Source organism: Phacochoerus africanus, chromosome 2 (genome assembly GCF_016906955.1).
Source record: "Phacochoerus africanus isolate WHEZ1 chromosome 2, ROS_Pafr_v1, whole genome shotgun sequence".
NCBI lineage: Eukaryota > Metazoa > Chordata > Mammalia > Artiodactyla > Suidae > Phacochoerus > Phacochoerus africanus.
The window spans coordinates 139,171,977-139,193,052 of NC_062545.1; the positions used below are offsets into that span (position 1 = coordinate 139,171,977).

The following is a 21,076-nucleotide window of genomic DNA, read 5'->3' on the forward strand; positions in this document are numbered from 1 at the left end:
TACAATAGAAATAGGAAACAGATTTTAAGAGTCAGTCATATGTTTACATTATGCAAATTGTAGCTAAAGACCTATAACCAGAATACTGTTAAATGCCAAAAAGAGGCAGAGGGGAGGGCTGCTGATATTTGGACATTTTCTTAAAATTGGTAAATGATATTTTCAGAGTTTTTTTGACAATCTGTTCCCTGAGGAATGCCTGTGGGCACATCCTGTTCCTTTCACTAACCTGGTGCTAGAGTCACAAATTCAAGGCAATGTCAGAGGCCTGGGGTTATCACAGCCCCTTTGTTCAACCATGGCTTGGCCAGACAGTAATAGGAGATGTCCCAAACCTTGACCAGAAAGCTCTCACACATCGCTCAGCCACCCCCAGCCTTGGAGCAATGGGGAGGTGTTGCCGATGTGCCCCAAACTCCCAGACAGTTGGCTTAGCACACTCAGGTCTCAGGATAAGCAGCAGGAGAGGCATTAACAACAGTCTGTGTGCTGAATAATGTCCCCTGGTCAAAGGATGTCACCATGGGATTTGTGCACCCAATGAGCAGGGCATCCTCAGACTACAAACCCCAGACAGACCACAGAGTGAAAGGCAAAAGTCCATCTCCAGGGGAGCCAGAGAGTTGACGGAGACCCCTTTGCAAATTGCAGTTAAAGACCTATAACCCCAAACTTTCACCAGACACCAAATTATTGAAAAGGGGCTGGATGTCCCATTGTGGCGTAGCAGAAACAAGTCCGACTAGGAGCCATGAGGCTGCAGGTTTCATCCCTAGTCTCACTCAGTGGGTTAAGGATCCGGCATTGCCATGAGCTGTGGTGTAGGTCACAGACATGGGTCAGATCTGGCGTTGCTGTGGCTGTGGCAGAAGCCAGCTGCTACAGCTTTGATTCGAACCCTAGCCTGGCAACCTCCATATGCCACAGGTACAGCCTTAAAAAGCAAAAGAAAGAAAGAAAGAGAGAGAGAGGAAGGAAGGAAGGAAGGAAGGAAGGAAGGAAGGAAGGAAGGAGGGAAGGAGGGAAGGAGGGAAGGAGGGAAGGAGGGAAGGAGGGAAGGAGGGAAGGAGGGACGGAAGGAAAGAAAAGGGGATAGCTCACTGAGAGTGGGTTTGTTTTTTTCATTTCTTATTAGGAAAGCAATACAGGGGAATTGCAGGAAATCTGTAAAACACAGAAAAGTATAATAAAGGGAGAAAAATTTCTAAATTGGATTGAATTTAATTTGGGAGTCCCTTGAATTTAAATTGGGAGGGGCGGGGGACTTTGCTTACAGCTCACTGGTGGCCTGGGCTCCAGGTGGGCTGACAGGCTGGAACCGTTCTCTCCCATCACACCTCACACTGCTTACTGCCACTAGTCCCAGACCCTTACCCTGTATGCAACTGGGGCCCTCCACACTCCTCACAGCACTCACTCACAGAAGGTGAAACTGGTCACAAACAGACTCCTCATAATGCAGAGGAAGAATAAATAAGTTACAGATTACATAAATGTCACCATCAGAAACAAAACCCCACCAGATCATCACCTTGCACTGTGTGGTCCTGCACTGTGTGGTCCTGGACAAATTGCTTGGCCATTAGTGGCCTCATTTCCTCATCTGTCCAGCAGGGATAAGAATGGTCCCTGTGCGTCAAAGGGCTGTGGTGACACTCCAGTGAAAGGGCTCCACCCTGTGCACGCAACCCCTACATGTTATTAATAAGAACAGCCAATGCTACCCTCAAAAGCAGCTCTGAATACTGTCACTGTGGACAAGAAAGTGTTTAGTGTCTTTAAAACAGAAATCAATGCATGTGTCTATAAACAGAAATCACAATGCCTTACTGGATCTCTAAAAGCTGGAAATAAAGCAGTTCTGCCTTAATGTTCTTCCAAGCCCAGCCTAAAAGTACAACCATCATTTCTGAGCTATTTGGCTCCTTCAGTTGTAAAAAATTAAATAAAAATCCTTGTTTATTAAATTCATTAATAGCTACTAGAGTTCCCATCGTGGCTCAGCGGAAATGAATCTGACTAGCATCCATGAGGACTCACTCAGTGGGTTAAGGATCCAGCATTGCCATGAGCTGTGGCGTAGGCCAGCAGCTCCAGCTCCAATCTGATCCCTAGCCTGGGAACCTCCATATGCCGCAGGTGCAGCCCTAAAATAAAAGACCAAAAAAAAAAAAAAAAAACATTAATAGCTACCAACCTGTCTTTGTGTCCTGGGGATTAACCAAGACCAAGATTTTATGCCGAGGTTCATCACGGTGCACAGTGCAAAAGCGAACAGATGACGCATCAAGTTTCACCTGAAAAAATAATAAAATCACCATTTTGTTCTGTCATCATCATGAGGGCACAAGAAACTGCTTAACAATTAATGAGCATGATATTCCCTGGAAAAGGTTAATTTGACAGGATGGAGGCAATGAAAATGGAAACCTTACCCACTCTGAGCTATACCCAAGGGCAATCCGGCAAAGGCCCTTCCTCTGACTCCCACTCAGCAAACTCTCGCTTCCCCTCACTCGCCTTCCATCTCCTCAAGTAATGACTAAACGCCTCCTCAGCTGATGCCCTTGCAGCCTCTCCTTCCACTCTCTTTCTGCCCCAGCAGCCTTATCCACCTGAATCCCCTAGGCCTCTGCCTGCAAAAGCAGAAGACCACATCCCAACCTTGGCCCCACCTGCCAAGCCAGCCTCGACTGTCCTCCTGCAGCCATTCTTTGCAACCTCTGGGCCAGCCTGTGTCCACCCACAATGCCACTCAAGTGGACTGTGTCCTGGCTCAGGTCCCTACAGGCTCAGCCCTGGCTCTGAGTCAGCCCCAGGGAGGACATCTTCGGTGTCGGCACCTGTTTGCCCATGAACGTGGGGGATACAGGCAGCACGTGCGAGGCCTCTGACGCTGGGGCTGCCCCAGAGTCTTCCCTCAAGCGCCCACATTCCCAGTCCTCTTCCCGGCCATCAAACCCACTGCTCTCAAAAGGTCAACATGTTCCACTGCAAAGCGTGGCATGAACACCAAGCAAAGCAGGCAGGTAGCTTGGAGAAGTTTACAGCAGGCCTCCATGGTTTCAGAGAATTGTTTCTTAACCGACTGTAAACATCTTGGTGCCTCCCCATCTTCAAGTCACCTTGAGGAAGGGTCACCAAGCTGGCCTTCCAAGGTGGTTATACGAAGCATGGTTCACTCATCAGATGGCCATTACAAGGCCACTAAAAACAATACGTACAGGGAGTTCCTGTCATGGCTCATCTGCAACAAACCTCACTAGTATCCATGAGGATGTGAGTTCAATCCCTGGCCTCATTAAGTGGGTCAAGGATCTGGTGTTGCCAGTGAGCTTCGGTGTAGGTCAAAGACACAGCTCGGATCCCAGGTTGCTGTGGCTGTGGCACAGGCCGGCAGCTGCAGTGCTGATTCAACTCCTAGCCTGGGAACTTCCATATACCACAGGTGTGGCCCTAAAAAGCAACAAACAAACAAACAAACAAACCATATTTACAAAGCATTGTTTCAACATAGAAAGAGGCTTATTACAGATAATATTGTATTCCAAGAGATCTGGATGTTACAAAAGCAGGAGTTCCCTTCATGGTGCAGCGGTTAACCAACCCACTGGCCTCGCTCAGTGGGTTAAGGATCCAGCGTTGCCATGAGCTGTGATGTAGGTCACAGACACAGCTCAGATCCCATGCTGCCGTGCCTGTGGCATTAGGCTGACAGCTGTAGCTCCGTTTTGACCCTAACCTGAGAACTCCCATACAGGTGTGGCCCTAAAAAGTTAAAAAAAAAAAAAAAAAAAAAGCATGCCCGGAAATAAAATCCAATGGAAACATGTCAAAAAGTTCATAGGAGTTAACGTGAGTGATCTTATTTTCTCTGTCCTTAGCTATAGTTCCCAAACAGTATACAATGAGCATACATTTTTCTGTAACCAGGAAAAAAGTATGATTGTATCTTAAATATAAGACAATTTCAGGAGTGAAAACAGAGTTAATTATGAAAAGAAAAGACTGATTTCAGGAGGATGAGAGTGATGTAGCCTGATTATTCTCATCTTTTGTCTTTTTTTGTTTGTTTAGAAAAATTTCTCTGGGTTCAAAAAGAAAAGTTAAATTTACTAAAAGCAATGAGGAGATCCACCATTATCCTAAATCAGACTATTTTGAAACCTGCTACATGGTAGGAAATTGCTACCATTTCTTAATTAATTGGTAAAATAGTAGGAAACCAAAAGATTATTTTCAGGACTTGTTTTTTTAGAAGGGGATAAGTGAAGAGGTAAGAAGTCATTTCAGCATTTCTAAAACATTAAAACAACTTAATTTTATGGAGTTCCCTGGTGGCCTTGCAGTTAGGGATTCAATGTTATCATTGCTATTACTCAGGTTCAATCCCTGGCCCAAGAACTTTCGTATGCCACAGGAAAAGCCAAAAAAAAGGGCAACTTAATTTTATTTATTTTCTTTTTATGGCCACACCTGTGTCATATGGAAGTTCCCAGGCTAGGGGTCAAATCAGAGCTGCAGCTGAGGCCTACACCACAGCCATGGCAACACTGGATCTGAGCCACATCTGTAACCTATGCTTCAGCTTGTGGCAACACCAGATCCTTAACCCACTGAGTGAGGCCAGGGATCAAATCGGCATCCTGCATCCTCACAGATGCTATGTCAGGTTCTTAACCCACTGAGCCACAACGGGAACTCCAGGCAACTTAACTTTAATAACTTTTTTTATTTTGTTTTTGCTAATAACACTAAAGTATTCACTTACTGAGCATACTATCTATTAGGGTTTTTTTTAAGTAATGTAAACCATAAGTAAGCATGAAATAAAAGCAAATGACTGCAACTGCATCCTAAAGTACTTCAGGGATAACTCTGGTATTTCACCACACTTCTCAGATACCTAGAATTCCCCACACTCCCTCCAACAACCCTGCAGTCCACCAGCCTGGCAGCTCCCTCAGAGTAAGCCCTTAACCTTGACTGAGAGCTTGCTTGCCTGCTGGTTGAGCTGTCACTAGGGGGCGCTGAAAGCCTGTGAGTACAACTACCTCTCTGGGCAGACCAGCTATGGGGAATCACCCAGGAGAACCAGAGCCTTCTAGGAGTTGATTATAAACCAGCATCTCCAAAATCGCAAAATCTCAAAATTTATATAGCCACACTATATAAATTGTACAAGTCACTGTTTTAATTAACTCTGAAACAACTTCAGTATAGTGAAATAAAACCTCCTCATCCAGCCAGACAGCAACGATTTCTGGTATGAGCAAAATCTTCTATGTATAAAACAAGAAAATCTTGTCTCTTTCAACAGATCAGCCTCAAATCTGAAAGAAAGGTGAACAACTTAGGCATGGCACAAGAGTTATATATTCTTTTTATTTACTTCAGGGAGAAAAAGTTCTTAAAAATAACATAATTTTAAAATTTCATCCACAATTCCACCATCCTAAACAAATAAACAGTTTCCATTTTTTTCTGTTCTCTTCCAGTCCATATTTAAAATGCAGTATTGGAAGTTCCCATTGTGGCTCAGCAGTAACAAGCCCAAATGGTGTCCATGAGGACAAGGGTTCGATCCCTGGCCTCACTCAGTGGGTTGTGGATCCAGCGTTGCTGTGGCTGAGGTTGAGGCTGGCAGCTACAGCTCCCATTCGACCCCTAACCTAGGAACTTCCATATGCCATGGGTGCGGCCCTAAAAAATAAAATCTTATCAGTGATAAAAATCATAATTTATATAACTTCATTCCAGGTCACAAAGTTTTCAGATGAAATCAAAACTTAGAGACTAAAGGACAGCAAATTCCTTCATTTACAAATGGGAAAACTGAAGCCACTCAGGCAATACACACAGCATCTCATTTAACCTTCATAAACACTGTATGAGGTAAGCACTGAGATTTTCACACTTTCTGAGAATAGCAAGACCAGAGAGGTAATGACACATGCTCAAAATCACACAGCTATTGTGAGGATTTACAGCCTGCTGTCTGGCTGACTGCCTTGCAGAACTGGACCCTCCAGACCCCAGAATCCCAATCCAGGATTTCTTTTGCTTTTCAAAGTGCTATTATTCTAGGACTCACTCCAGAAGGATTTTTTAAAAACACTCTTTCACTAACATTCTCCTTTCTAATAAGTTAGATCTTACAGAGCTCACTGGCAACAAGGAAGATCACACATACCTGCTCCCCAGTGGGAAGCGAGAAAACCTCTGGTGAGGGCCGTGCTCCTTCCCCAAGTGAGGCAGAGTAAGCCAGAGCCACTTCCCGATACCCCACAGGGTCATCTTCCAAAACATCCACTGGGTAAATGCCTGCTGGGGTAAAAAGAAGGCAAGAAATGATGTGAGCTTTACTCTTCTGTTGAAAGAAAGGTAACATTTCTTGAATACGAAAAGAAAAAAATCAGCCAATTGAACAACTTGTTTTAGAAATTATGGTCACCTGTTTATTTAAGAGAGCAAAAAGCAGTGCAACAGCAGGCATGAAAGGAAAATAGAAGACATTCCTGACAGCAGGGCTGGCACCAAACCCAAGGAGATACGAAGTTCAATGTAAACCCTTTTAGGCCACTGCAGAACCCTCCTTCCACAGCCCCAAAACATCAGATGGTTTCCCAAGTATTTCCTAGTAGGGTCAGCCACCAAGGCCAAGGTACAAACAGGTACCTTGAGAGCTAATCCTAGCTACGTAGAACCTTGATGACTGTGACAAAATCCAGCATGAGTTATTCATTTGAGAGCTTATATGCACTGTGAAGTTAAGATTTGCCAATCCTTCTCCTTTAATTGTTCTATTATAAGAGAGGGTTTTGTTTGTTTGTTTGTTTTGTTTTGCTGCACCCAAGCATGTGGAAGTTCTTTGGGATGAAATCCACACCCCAGTTGCAGTCTGTGCCATAGCTGTGGCAGCAACCGTGGATCCTTAACTTGCTATATCGCAAGCGAACTTCCTCATAAGAGAGTTTAAATGTACTAGTTAGTATGAATTATAAAACTACATGTGTAATGGGCATACACAAATAAACTATTGCACAGATTAATTTGCAAGTCACCTCTTGGCTCTACGCAGCATCTCTTCCTTATCACCAAACTTTTAGAGGAAAATTATATCCTCAAAAAATCATACAAATTGAGAGCATCCAATTCAGCTTGGAGTTGGTAGCTGGTCGTCCCTTGCTGGCTCATCTCTGCTTGGCACACTCCCTCAATGGGAGGGGGCTCTGCAGCTCCTGCCCTTCTGTGGACCCCTCCTCTGATTCACCTCTGAGCCCCCTACGGTGGGGAGGGTGCCAAAGTAGCTGTCTCTTCCCCCTCCTCCTCTGCCTCCTCTTCCTGTCCTCCTCCTCTGCCTCCTCCTCTACCTCCTCCTCTACCCGCCTCATCTTCCTCCTCCTCCTCTGCCTCCTCAAGAAAGATAAGCCTGAACATAAATACCCACTCAAATATCAGCTTCCTACTTTCTCTCAGAATCTCCAGCCCTTCTTCCAGCCACTTTTCAGGGAACAGAGACGGTCCTCAGCAGCAAAAAGTTTCATGTCTTCGGCCCACCAAGTTCGCCTATGATGAATTTGTACTGCTGTTGATGAGTTCCTGGGGGAAGTGCTCATTGAAAACAGAGGCTGTCAAGAGCAAGGGTGGACCAGGCCTCAGTCTCTGCATGAGCCCCTCCCCGTGTCCCTGACTTTCATGGTGAAAGGGTCATGGGCACACAAAGAGCTGAGTAAATACATTCTCCCACTATTCAATTTAAGTATATGAGTATGAAATCTGTACCCTAAAATGACAACTCTAAGTGCACTGATAACAAATCTTTCAAATAAAGACATAAAGAAGTAACAGTCCATTCACTGACTGTGAACAAGTCAATGATGAAGCTGAGGAGGGTGGGCCTGTTTCTAGAAAAAATTGTGCCTCTACATAGTGGGCATATTCTGCTGCCAAGGGCACACACTTGGGGTGTGTGTGTGTGTGTGCGTGTATGTTTTCTCTCTCCACACACATACATTCAAGGAAGCCCAGGCTCCTTCTCACTACAATCGGCCAGGGACCCTTCAGCAACAAATCAGACACAGCCCGCAGGCTGAACCAGTATGCCCTCCTTACTCCTCACTGGGACCTCTGAGTATACAGGGCAAAGCCAGATGAATTCAAGCCAAGCCAATGGCTTCTTATTAGGGACCACTTCAAACCTGTCACTAAACCCTCAGCTTACATCACCTCTCTCCAGTCATCCTGATGCTCTCAGTTCAAGGCCTCAGCATCTTACAATAGCCTCTGGTCTCACCCCCTCTGCCTATCCTACCTCCACCTGCCACCAATTAAAATAACTGCAGCTACCAGGGGAATGCTGAGTGCTCCACACTTCCTATGTCACCAAGTCCAACCTAACTCCCATTTACAGATGAGAAAATTGAGGCCCAAAGAGAACTTGGCTGGTCAGTGGCAACACCAGGGCAGGAAGGTCTGATTTCAAAATGTATAAAACACTCAGATGATGTGAGTGACCTCATCAAAACAGTGTCCTCTGCCAAGCCTTGAAGGTCGTTTACAATTCCATGCCTCCTCCCCCTACAGCACCCCTACTCCCCAGCTCCTTCTGCTTGCCATCTTCAAGGCCCGTCTCAAACTCCAGCACACCCAAGGGCCTTTCTGGAGCCCCCAAAGACAAGGGCTCTGTGGGTCAGAGTTCTGTGTTCGAATCCAGCTAGGTCCAGAATGGGAACTGATACACCTTGGCCACCTCCCCCATCTTGCATTGCCTCACACACCTGAACTCAGCCTTTCACAGGACTCAACAGGCCAGGCAGCCTCACCCCACCAGGAACATGAAGAGCCCCACCAGGCACACTGAGTGCTTCCTTCTGAGTGTTCCTCTCCTGCCCCCCCACCCCCACCCCACACACAGACCTCTCCCTACGCCTTTCCCATTCTGAGCACTTCGGAAATGTGGATGGTTGTTCAGCTGAGCTCGCTATTCAAAGTGCTATTCATCTAGCTGGTCTAGTGGCTTCCCACAGATATGAAAAAGGATTCAGTGCACGTTCAAATAAATTAAGAAAAATATACTGGGAAGTGGGCTGTTTCAGCCCTGGGACACCTAACTGGTGCCACATGCATCTCCCAGGAGAACAACTGCAATAGCTACTTTCTCCAACCCCGCCCCGGGGGAACGCCATTTAAAGAGCAAGTAAAAACCCCACCTCTTTTACCCTAGGTCCAGAATGGGAACTGATACACCTTGGCCACCTCCCCCATCTTGCATTGCCTCACACACCTGAACTCAGCCTTTCACAGGACTCAACAGGCCAGGCAGCCTCACCCCACCAGGCCACAGGTGCTGGCCCTGTGTCTTGGGAGAGACGGTTGTCAGAGCCAGGCTTTCAGTCCTCCCCCATGAGGTTGAGGGCTGACAGAAGAGCCTTATCAAGACTTGCCCCACCACACACAAACAAGCAGAGACCCCTGGTGACAGGGGACTGGGAGGACACTGTAACCCTCCAGGTTCTCCGGAAGGGGGCGCGCGGGGGGGGGGGGTACCTCACCCAGGACCACTGGACCCAGAGGCCTCTGACTGGTGCCCCCTTAAGGTGCCTGGTTCCCCTGACTCAGCTCTGGTCAAGAGTCATCAGGAGAAATACAGTGAATACAACTCTTGAACAGCACGAAATCACTTCCCCAGAAGCTGAGACCCACTCCAAGATCCTGGCTGACAGAATCCCCTGCACTCTGGCAGGTCCCTGGAGGTTTTCTCAACAAGAAGCCCCTGGCACAATCAATTATCCCCAAGCCCTGAGACCAGTGTCTGCTTCAGGCCTGCCTCTGAGGATGAATTAACCCTCCACAAAGAGGACTTCAGAGATCTCAACACTCCCAGGAGTACCCAGGCCGAACCCACACTGGGTTCCCCTTCAAAACCTCCACGGTGGGCCAGACCCCCGAGCCCCCACCCCCACGCCCGCCACCAAGGGGTGAGGGACGCGGCGGGGTGCAAGGGTAGCTGAGACCCTCCAGCCTTTTGGGTTTTAATTCCTTCTCCTCTCGCTGGGGGAAAACGCCTCATTGGAAAAGTTCGGGCAGATTCCCTTTTACACGGAAAATGTTTGGGTTAGCTGTCTGGAAAACCGGGTGGGAGGGGGAAAAAAAGGAGATGCTTGAGGCAGGAAAGGGGAGGGGGTATCCAATGCTGGCTGGGAAGGGAGACCCCCCTCCCCAACCTGGGAGGGAGAAAGCAGGCAAGCAGTGCGCGCCTGCGCACGCACACACACACATACACACACGAACACACACACACAACCCCGCCTCCATCGCAGGGAGGAAGCCCCCAACCCCCACCCCAAACCGCAAGGGCACATTTGGGCCTGCACAGGGGCCCTCGGGAAGTAAACAAGTCTGGGGCGTTTTACGCATGCGCGGGAGGCCAACCTGGCCGCCACTCTGGTGATGGAAGGCAGACTCGGGCAGGGGCTTCCAGATGTGAAACGCTAACTGGCTTTAATAGCTTGAACCGAACAGGAAATATTTTTCCAAAGCCAAAAGAATGTAATCTTTTCAGTACAATGTAAAATGCTTTTATGAAAAAAGGCACACCGTTGAAATGATAATTCATTGCAGACTGTAAAGAAACCAAAATCCCCCAACGAACCCGGAATTTAAGAATTTACTTTAAGCGCCTGTTGGCTGTAGTCAACCAGAAAACAAAAGCAGAGATCGATCTTAATGCATTCTTCAGGGGAAAAGGCTGACTTATTCAGGATCTTCGTACTATAGCTTAAGTTTTCAGGGCTTCATGAAAGGCCTCCACACCCTCCTGAGCTTGTCCACTGCTGCTCCAGCCAGGTAAGGCCTACTGTTCCAAAGCTTTCCTCACGCTTTTCGGTCCTCCCAACGTAAACAGCAAAGCCAACAAAGGAAGGCTGTGAAAAGAAGCAATGCTCTGCACTTATCCATTCAGCATCCTTTGCAGAATATTATTCTCTCCAAATACCACCTCACCCCAAAGATTAGGAAAATTCTTTCACTTTAGCAAAGTGCAGTTTTTCTCATATTAGACTATAATTATGAGAAACATTAATAAAGAGGTTTTAAATTTTACGAGCCCCACTTTTTAAGAATTTCAACTTTACTGAAAGCCTCTGTCAGTAACTGCATGGCATAGGTCACTGGAAAAACTGGCTGTGATCAGAGTTGACATTCTTTTTCTTTTTCTTTTTTGCTCTTTAAGGTTATAACCATGGCATATGGAGGGTCCCAGGCTAGGGGTCAAATCAGAGCTGTAGCTGCTGGCCTACACCACAGCAACACAGGATCCAAGATGAGTTTGCCACATATTCCACAGCTTATGGCAACACCAGATCCTTAACCCACTGAGCAAGGCCGGGGGTTAAACCTACATCCTCATGGATGCTAGTCAGATTCGTTAACCACTGAGCCATGACAGGAACTCCGAGAGGTGACATTCTTGAACTACAGAAAGCACAATTCTTACTCGTGATAATATGTTAAAACAATTTTTTTATGCTTGCTTTTCTTTATTTTTCACATAAGCTGTCTGGTTATTTTCTTTGCAAATTAATTTTCCTCTAAAGGAACTTAATGGAAGAAAGAATCCTTACCATAGAAGAAATCTTCTGAGGGGGGTTAAGTGCCTAATTCTGAGCTTAGCAGAGAGCCTGGAGACTAATATCTAACCAGAGAGAGGGCATCAGACAAGAAGTATCTGAACCCAAGTGTTTTGCATATCCACAGCAGTAGGGTAGTGCCTAAAGGGAGATTTCCAAATGCCACCTTGATGGCTCAGAATTCAGCACCAGGAATTCATCAGGGTTCCTGATATCTAGTGAGGCATGCACTGCAAAGATGCATTTCAAAGGTGCATGCTTCAGGAGATCCCGTTGTGGCTCAGCGAGTTAATGACCCAACATTGTCTCTGTGAGGATTCGAGTTCGATCCCTGACCACATTCAGTGGGTTAAGGATCCAGTGTTGCTATAAGCTGTGGCAGAGGTCACAGATGCAACTCAGATCTGGTGTTGCCATGGCTGTGGTGTAGGCCTAAGCTGTAGCTCAGATTTGATCCCTAGCCCAGGAGCTTCCAACTGCCTCGAGTGCAGTTGTAAAAAGAAAAGAAAAAAAAATGTGCACACTTCAAGGAAAATCAGTATTCACAAATGCAAACTTCATCCCAACCCTCCAAAAGCATTCACCATAGGATGCCTTAAAACTGAGAACTACTCTTAACATAAAGTATGATTCCATTTAATTTTTTTAAAAAGGAAGAGGACCATTGCACACAGTGAGAAATACCCACAGTTGTGCAAGGCAGTGTCTGGGGTTTATTTAATATTGAAGAATGCAAGGTTCAGGCCTTCCCTTGGATCATGGCTCAATTTCATGCAAATATCCTGTGGAACACTCCCTTCACAAGATATGATGTGGAAGGAGGTGTCTGAGGCCAGTAAGTATGGAAAAGAGGACCACCTGTGACACCTTGAGCTCACTGCTACAAGTTCTATGCACCTATCAGCAATCAGGACATTTAGACATCCTGCAGCATTGGGATTTGCTTAATCTAGCCGTTATCTCTCAAATTGATTTAACTAGGAAACCCCTGTCCCAGAACATTGACTGACAGATGACAAATCATTCCTTAGAGAAGTGTGCTTTGACATAACATCCGGGCAGGGGGAGCCATGACTATCAGACAGGCAGAAAACAGGCAAATGCCTGGAGCTCAAGGACCATGGGAAAAGGGGGCCATGGTGTCAGCAAAGCAATCTTCTACAGAGAGGAGAGGAGAACAGAAGGTGAAGCAAATACACACTTGGATATTTTTTTTGGGTTTTGAAGAGCATCTGATTGCCAAAATATTCTTAGCAAAAGAATTGAAAAAAAAAGTTGGAAGGCAGAATGCAGAATATGTTATAATTTCTGAGCAGATGAGCAAAATTGTCAGTGAAGGAGGAAGCGCCAGGAAAGGTCTGCAGGTGGTGGCAGGAGAGGTTTCATTACCAGTAATTGACAGGGAGCCTGTTGCTCTGTTATCACAGATTTAGTATTGGCCAACTTGCAACTTGTCATTGCCTTGGCTGAGAATAAATCACTTGTCCTAAATCTAAGATGGTAAAATATGCAGATGACTTGATGTGCCACCCACATGAGGATTTATGTAATCCTAATTGCTTTTAATATGAAGGTCTTGTAATCTGAGCATTGGTGCCTCTTACTCTTAGCAAATGATACCAAGAATAAAATGATTGTTCCCCCTGAGAAGGGGGATGAGGTGGGACTGAAACATACTGTTCCTTTTGCATTCAAAGAGGTATCACATTTGGGGACAACTGTGGAGCCCTATTTGGGGCAGACAGGCGGAAATAGCATCTCAAATATCTGCTTCCTCGTGAAAGGTAACAGAAGAGGGTTCCTCACCTGACACAACTGTAGGAAGCTCTCAGGTCTGCCGCACCCCTGAACTTAAGCCGCTCTATCCCATGGGGCCATCATTACAGTGCCCTATGAGTCTAATCTTTACCAGGAAGGAAGAGGGCTTTGGCAGAGGCTCAGGAGAACATGGAAAACCTGACTCTTTATCCTGAATTTAATTGACCAGGAACTTGTAAAAATACCAAACCTCAGTATCAGTAACACCACCGCAACATGTGGTGGCCCTGAAGCTGGTGGGAAAATGCTTCAGGGGAGCAGTTGTCCATCATGGAACCAAAACCCTAAACCACACAGCACACAATGGGAGGAAGAAAAATAATTCGTCATCATCATTAAGCTTTTACCCATTAGTCACAGAATGACATTTCTCAGAACTTACCCCCAAACTGTAGTTGTTAATGGACTTCATTAATTTTCCTCCAGAAATCCCATCCCTATATGTACATCTATTACACTGCAAACAATATTATTTCTAAAGAGGACCAAAACTGGGTTTCTATCTGGCATGCTTGGACCCATGCAAAGCAACAAGTTGAAAGTAGACTAGCCCCCATTCTCCATGGCCCAGTTCTAGATTAAGCCAGTGCCCCCTGCTTTAGCCCTGGCCATCACACATGGAGAATGGATGGAGAAGAATGGGATTACCTTAAGCCTGGATGATGATTCACTTAGGGAAAGTGCAGTTACTTCCAGTATCTGGAAATGTGTTAAGAAAGCTACCTTTCTGGGGGGGACTTCCTGTTGTGGCACAGCAGAAATGAATCCAGCTAGCACCCATGAGGATATGGGTTCGATCCCTAGCCTCACGCAGTGAGTTAGAGATCTGGCATTGCCATGAGCAGTGATGTAGGTTGCAGACGTGGCTTGGATCTGACGTGGCCAGGGCTGTGCTATAGGCCAGCAGCTGCAACTCTGATTCAACCCCTAGCCTGGGAACTTCCATATGCCATGGGTGTGGCCCTAAATAACAGTGGAAAAAAAAAAAAGGAAAGCTACTTTGGCGGGGGGCACACCCACAACATGTAGAATTTCCTGGACCAGAGATGGAACCCACACCACAGCAGTAACCAGAGCTGCAGCAGTGACAACACTGGATCCTTAACCATTAGGCTACCAGGGAACTCCAAAAAGCCACATTTTTATAAAGGCACTGGATTCTGCCAGGTAAAACTACAAAGTAGACAAAGAAATACCTACCAAATACAAATATTTGCGTCTAAGTAAGTACCAGCTCAGCTCTAAACTAAAGGCATTATAAAAGAGAGTTAACATTCTGCCTTCTGTGGCTAAACAAAGCTTCTCAGGTACTAGTTGGGAGAAAAAAAAAAAAGTTACTAGAAAAGTAGTGATATGTTCTCACATTAGAATGTACCCTTTTAAATTTTTGTACAGTGTTTTCCCATGTACAGAGGACAGTTACACTCCCTCACTTATTTGAAACTTATATCAACCCTTTGAAGTCAAGAAAGAACAAAGCACTAACCCCATCTTTCAGATGTGGAAACAGGTTCAAAAATGGAAAGTTAGTAATGCGGCTGAGACTCAAAACTCAGATCTTAAGATTCCCATCAAGGCCTTCACCAATTCCTATACATATATGTTGTCAAAGACCACACAGTATGTACCCGCAGCAAATGACAGCCAGTGCTCAATATTGCAGTTTAAAATACCTGCCTTTCCGAGGATGAATAATATTCCATTTTACCCTCACACACATGCACGCATACTTCCCATTTTGCTTATTCATTCATCTGTCAATGGTCACTTGGGTTGCTTCCACTTTTTGCCTATTGTGATAAGTGCTGCCATGAATACAGACCTAGAAATAGCTCTTCCAGTGCCTGCTTTTACTTCTTTTGGGTATAGACTCAGAAGTGGACTTGCTGGATCATATGGTGATTCAATGTTTATTTTTTTTTGAGGAACTTCCATACTGCACAGTGCCTGTACCACTTCACATTGCCACCACTAATGCACAAGGGTTCCAATTTCTCCACATTCTCACCCAACACTTGTAATTTTCTGCTTTATCTGATAACAGCTATGCAAATGGTTGTGAGGTGGTATCTCATTGTGGTACTGATGTGTATTTCCCTAATGATCAGTGATGTTGAGCATCTTTTTACATGCTTACTGGTCATTTGTACGTCTTTGGAGAAATGCCTCTTCAACTCTTTTGCCCACATATTAATAATTTTTAACAACTACTTTAAAAAGCTTGTAATAATTAGAAAGACATGAATTCACAAAGAGGCTACATGGTGAGGCTGATGTGGTCTAAATGGGCTACCTGCACAGGCTTCCTCACAGCACCTGCATCAAAGTACATTGATGCTACCTCTGCCTGATGTCCAGCTGGACCACACCCCAAGAAAGGGGGCAGAAGCTGGGAAATAGCTGCAGTGAAAAGAGGACAGGCTGAGTGTTCACTGTCACTTGGAAAACCACATTAAGGCTTGGAGGAAAAAAACTACTACCTGTTTTTAAAACTATAACAGTAGTAGTAGCAGCAGTAATACCCGGAGGCCTCTGTGATCCCTGCTCCCAGAGCCTCTGCCCAAGGGTGACCTCATTGTAGCCCAAAGTCTTTCTGATCCCCTACGGTCCTGGAAAGAGGTCTTTTGGGACCTGGATCACATTCAATAGCAACCTCACAGCAAAGGTTTGAAAAACGCTTCTGCTAAAAAGCTATTTTATAAATGTGTAATATAAAACAATCATGGCCATCATTTAGGAACTTTCCTACCATTGCCAGACACCATGCTAAGTGCCAGTCAATACACTGGTAAAAAAGCAGAAATAGCCTCTGCTGTTACAGAACTTACAGCCTGGTCAGGAGACCCAAAAGCAGTTAAATACCTCGATGGTATGGAGGGAAGTAAGTGACAAAGGAGGTGGGAGACAGGGAACAGGATGACACGGGAATGTGTCTCTAAGGAAGTAAACTTTGAGCAGAAGAACTGAAGAATAAAATGCAGGCCTCGTGCAGATCACGGCTAAGGGCCACCCAGACTTAAGGAGCAGCCCATGCACGAGGAAGAAAGGAGCAGAGGGAGTCAAAGAGCTCAAGTGAGGCTAGTATGCCTGCAGCATGGCTGGCCAAGGGAAGATGGGCAAGAGTCACAGGAAGCAGGCAGACAAGGGCCAGAGTAACAGGACCCTGGGAAAATTCCATACTTCAGGTTTCAAGAAAAATGCAATAAGAGACTACTGAAGGGTCCTCAGTGGGGCATGATAACTGGAGTGTGTGTTTCCTGCTGCCTCCAGAACATACTGTAGTGGGAAACCCAAATCAGAGGCAGAGCAAGTTGATTCAAGTGATGATGATGGCTTAGACTAAGACTAACAATGGCAGTGAAGATGACAAAAAGGGGATGGCAGGGTTGAGCTAGATGTTGGCAGTAGACAAGTCAGAACATGCTGCTAACTGGTGTGTGGGGTGAGGGGCCAAGCTGACCAACGTTAGTCCTTCCCCTCCATATAAGTCAATGAAATTCAACAAGCAGCTTTCATATTGTGGCATATTTATAAACTAACACTGAAATAAATAAATACTAACATTGGAAACAGCCAAATTCTGTTAAGAGCCTGGCTTTTTCCAAAGGGGGAAATTGATGAAACTGCCAACAGAATAAGATGTACATTATTCTAAAACACTATTTTCCTTGAGGTATTACAAGCTGAACCCATCTGAAAACACAGATGATGCATCCACAAAAATGATGCCACCTTGTCAGACCTCCCCAACATCAGGCCACACAGACATGAGGGCATGTGGGCAAGAGCTTTGGGGTCATTCAGCCCTGATTTCAAAAATCTCTAACATATGATGCAATAAACTGCCACAAAAGACTCAGCACAAACTATAGACTCAATCCCACAGAGACTGTAGATACTGAAATTATCTAACAGGAGCTAGAGATATGAAATATGTTTAAAGCAGTCTAAATAAGGAATGTAAAGGACCAAGATTTTTTTTTTAATTTCCTAATAATATTCTAGGGAGAAAAAAAGTAGAGCATAGAAATGAATGGCTTAGTGGCCAATGAACTAGAAAATATCTGAAGAAATTACCCAGAATGCAGCAGAAAAAGAATAAGTGAAAAATATGAAAGGCAGGTTAAGAGAGAGAGAGGGTAGAAAAGTGGGGTCTGGCGAACAATGTAACTGAACTTCCAGAAGGAGGGAAAAAGTAGTTAACAGTCAAGATTTGAAGAGAGACTGATTGAAATTCTTCCAGAAATAATGAAAGACACCTATCCTCAGATGGTGGAATCCTAACTAAACACAAAGCAGGAAAAATAAAGAAAACTCACCTCCTAAAAACAATGTGGTCAAGCTGCAAAAGAACAAACACAAAAAGATGCCATGAAAGGTGCCAGAGGGAAAGACCCTCTTAATAGCAACTATGGAAGCTAGGAGACGATGGAAGAACATTTTTAAAGTGTTAAAGGAAACTAACTTTCATCCTCCATCAAGCAGAAGCAACTTCCAAGAATGTGGGTGAAATAAAAAACTTTTTAGAAAAACAAAATCTGAGTTTACTACCAGCAGATCCTCACTAAAGTTTTTTCTACAGGATGCCTATCAAGGGAAAATAAATTGACCTCAAGAGGAAATTAGTCAAGAAGGAATGGGAGCAAAGAAAATGAGAAACATGTGGATAAAACCCAAGCCAGTGCTGACCATACAGAACAAAAACATCTAATTTAAGAAGATAAAAACATCATAATAGAACTAAGGAAGTAATTGGAGTGAAGACATTCTAAGGCCCTTATATGATCCCAGAAAAAGTATAAAACTGATTAATTTCAGGATTAATTAGAGCTAACATGCATATTAAAATGCCTAAGCCCCTGAAAGAATAGGAATATAGATATTAAATTTCAAAATAGGAGAGAGAAACAATGGAATTAGAGCCGGGGGGGGCAATCTCAATTTAAAAGAAGGCAAGAAATGAAAACAAGATGACCTGTCAATATTCGTATTTAATTTTTATGATTAAAAACATATTCATCAACAAATACTAGGCTATGCTTTTGCACAAGGACAAATTTTTATTAGTGTTTTTAGCCAAGCATTTTTTAATATCTTAATAATATTTTTATTCAATTATCATGCATTTTGAGAAGACACAGAGCAATTCCTTTCCTTCTGCATAGCTTACAAAAACATTTTTCCAAGACATTCTAATAGCCCAAATGTGGGCAACGCACATGCATTACAGAAATCACTCATTGGAAAGTTCAAAATGAACAACCAAGTAAAATTCACTGTTTGGGCCTGGACCCCCCTGAACCCACATGCACACACTCACCCAAACTGGTCCACTAAGCAGCATTCACAGAGCACAAGTGGGTGGGGAGACAGCACTGTCAGCGGAAGTCTCTGCAGTGGTGGTCCCCCCACCTCCCCCGCATCAACTTCTCAAGCACCCTCCACTGAATGGAACGTTCAGGGTATCGGATGAGGGGTAATGCAAAGAAGAAATCAATACGCCTTTCTCTGTCAATGGAATTTTTGAGTGGTGGTTAGAGATTTGGTTTCCAAAAAAAAAAAAACACGCATTTATCTTAATCTGTGCAAGACAAGGAAATCAAGTGGTCTAGAAGGGTTGGGGCCTTAGAAGCCCTGGGCACACACACAAAGATGTGAGCTCCCCCTCTGCCCTCGGCCCTCTGCTTTGGGGCCCCGTGGCTGCCCTGCTTCAGAGGAGCAAAGCAGCATGGAATTGATTCTATGCCTTGACGGACAATAGGCATTTGGTTTAAGCAGGAAATGAAGCACTGCCTGGGCATGGGGAACGCGAATGCGAAGGGTCTGATGTGAGGGTGCTCTGAGAGGGCCAGAGAAGCAGGGAGAGAGACACGCTTGGATTTTGACGGACAGTGGCCTTTGAATTCATACAACCTGGGTGTCCCACCCCCACCAAAGCTCCCTGACAGCCCGCTTTGGAAAAGAAAACCCACAGCAGAGGATGGGTGCCCTAAAAGGCATGGAATTTGTAAACCACAGCTGTTACATCCTAATCAGCATTATGCAGAGGCCCCAGACTTTCAGTTGCTACTGACAGTCATTTAACTGCAACCTTACCCCAACCCACACAATAGCCCTGATTTTAAAAGTCACCTGACCCCAGGAGCCTCTGACCAACAGGTGTGTGCTTGAATTTTGCCCTGAAGTTGGTTTCCGTACCACCCGGCAGAGCAGAAAACATAGTCATCTCCTCTAATCCTCTGTTGGGAATTTCCCAGGGCTGAGCTACAAATAAGAATGTCATCAGAGGAGCCAGGAGCCAGCTGCTGTCAGGAACCAACCCAGCTAAGGCCAATCGGCCGGTCACCAGACTAGGGTTTCAAAGGTCAGAAAGACAACACCTCAGTGCCTGCTCCCTTCCCATTGCCCGGCCTAAGTTCTGGCCACCAGGTCACTCACTCCATCCTGCCAGGCCACAGCAGGAGCCAGGGGAGGTCAGGACACCAGACATCTCTGGCCCAGCTTCATACTGCAGAGATCCCTGTTTAACAAGACGTTAATACAGCTCTTGATGCTACAGATGAGGGTGAACAAACCATCTATAGGACGGAAGGCATGGCAAAGAATCACCACCAACAGACAGTTAACATACAAAATGCCCAGGCCATTAGGAGAACCCACTCAGGACCAGGCCTTCCCAGGAAGAGTGGGACCCCTGTAAAGACATTCCAGGGAATGGGCTGATGAGTGGCACTCCATTCCAGGGAGTACTGCTCTAAGCATTACCTTAATTGGTCCTCATAGTAAATAGTAAACACAGACGCTATTATTATCCCATTTTACTGTTGAGGAAGCAGAGTACACAGAGATAAAGTAACTTGCCTAAGGTCACCTGCATCACCCCACATCCCCATACACACAGGCTTCAAAATTCTGGCAGCAGGAGATCCCGCTCTGGTGCAATGGGATTGGCAGCATCTCTGCAGCACCAGGACACAGGTTCAATCCCCCACTGACACGATGGATTACAGGATCTGGTGTTGCTGCAGCTGCAGTGTACATGGCAACTGTGGCTCAGATCTGATCCCTAGCCCAGGTTCTCCATATGCTGTGGGGCCACCAAAAAAGAGAAGAAAAAAAAAAAAAAAAAGCTCCCAGCAGTCCTTCTATAGCCAGGGAACCAACAAGGTCTTCATCAGCACCCAAAAGGGAATGATTCCTCCCTTTAAAGCACATAGAGTTCCTACTGTGTGCCAGGACACCAGAGCACCAGGACATAAAGATCAATAAGGGTCCTGCCCCCCTACAGGGTTACAGTTTGGTTACAGTGATGGGAGGTGACTGACAAAGTGGACTTTTAGGAACTGTCTTATCCTTTCTGTTCCCTCCCAGTGAAGGAATGGAGACCTGGCCGGGGCATGAAAAGCATTTGGTCTCAGTGATGTGGAGTCCCAGTGCCCATCCCTCTGTCCTCCAGTGAGGCCCTGCCCCCCAGGAACTGAGATTCCCCATACTTGGCCAGGTCCTTGTTCCTCTAAGAAAACACTTCTACACCTTGAACTACAGAAGACCCCAAATGGCTGATGAATATTTGATTTTTTTTTGAAGGATTATGTGTTAACATTGAAGTCATCTCTGAAGAACTGGCT

General features: G+C 45.3%; 1 protein-coding gene across 3 annotated transcripts in view; it reads right to left on the reverse strand.

The window, feature by feature from the left end:
- Positions 1–21,076, reverse strand: part of LOC125119600 (protein FAM169B-like) — a 96,587-nt gene that overhangs the window by 71,014 nt on the left and 4,497 nt on the right. Inside the window, exons 2-3 of one of the 3 annotated variants that reach the window (XM_047766797.1) lie at positions 6,194–6,327; positions 2,198–2,297 (exon numbers count right to left, since the gene is read on the reverse strand). In XM_047766797.1, coding sequence (XP_047622753.1) covers positions 2,198–2,297; positions 6,194–6,327 — 234 coding nt within the window. Of the gene's footprint in view, positions 1–2,197; positions 2,298–5,234; positions 5,273–6,193; positions 6,328–21,076 lie in introns of those variants that run through there. The other 2 variants (XM_047766798.1, XM_047766799.1) reach the window with 2 other exon arrangements.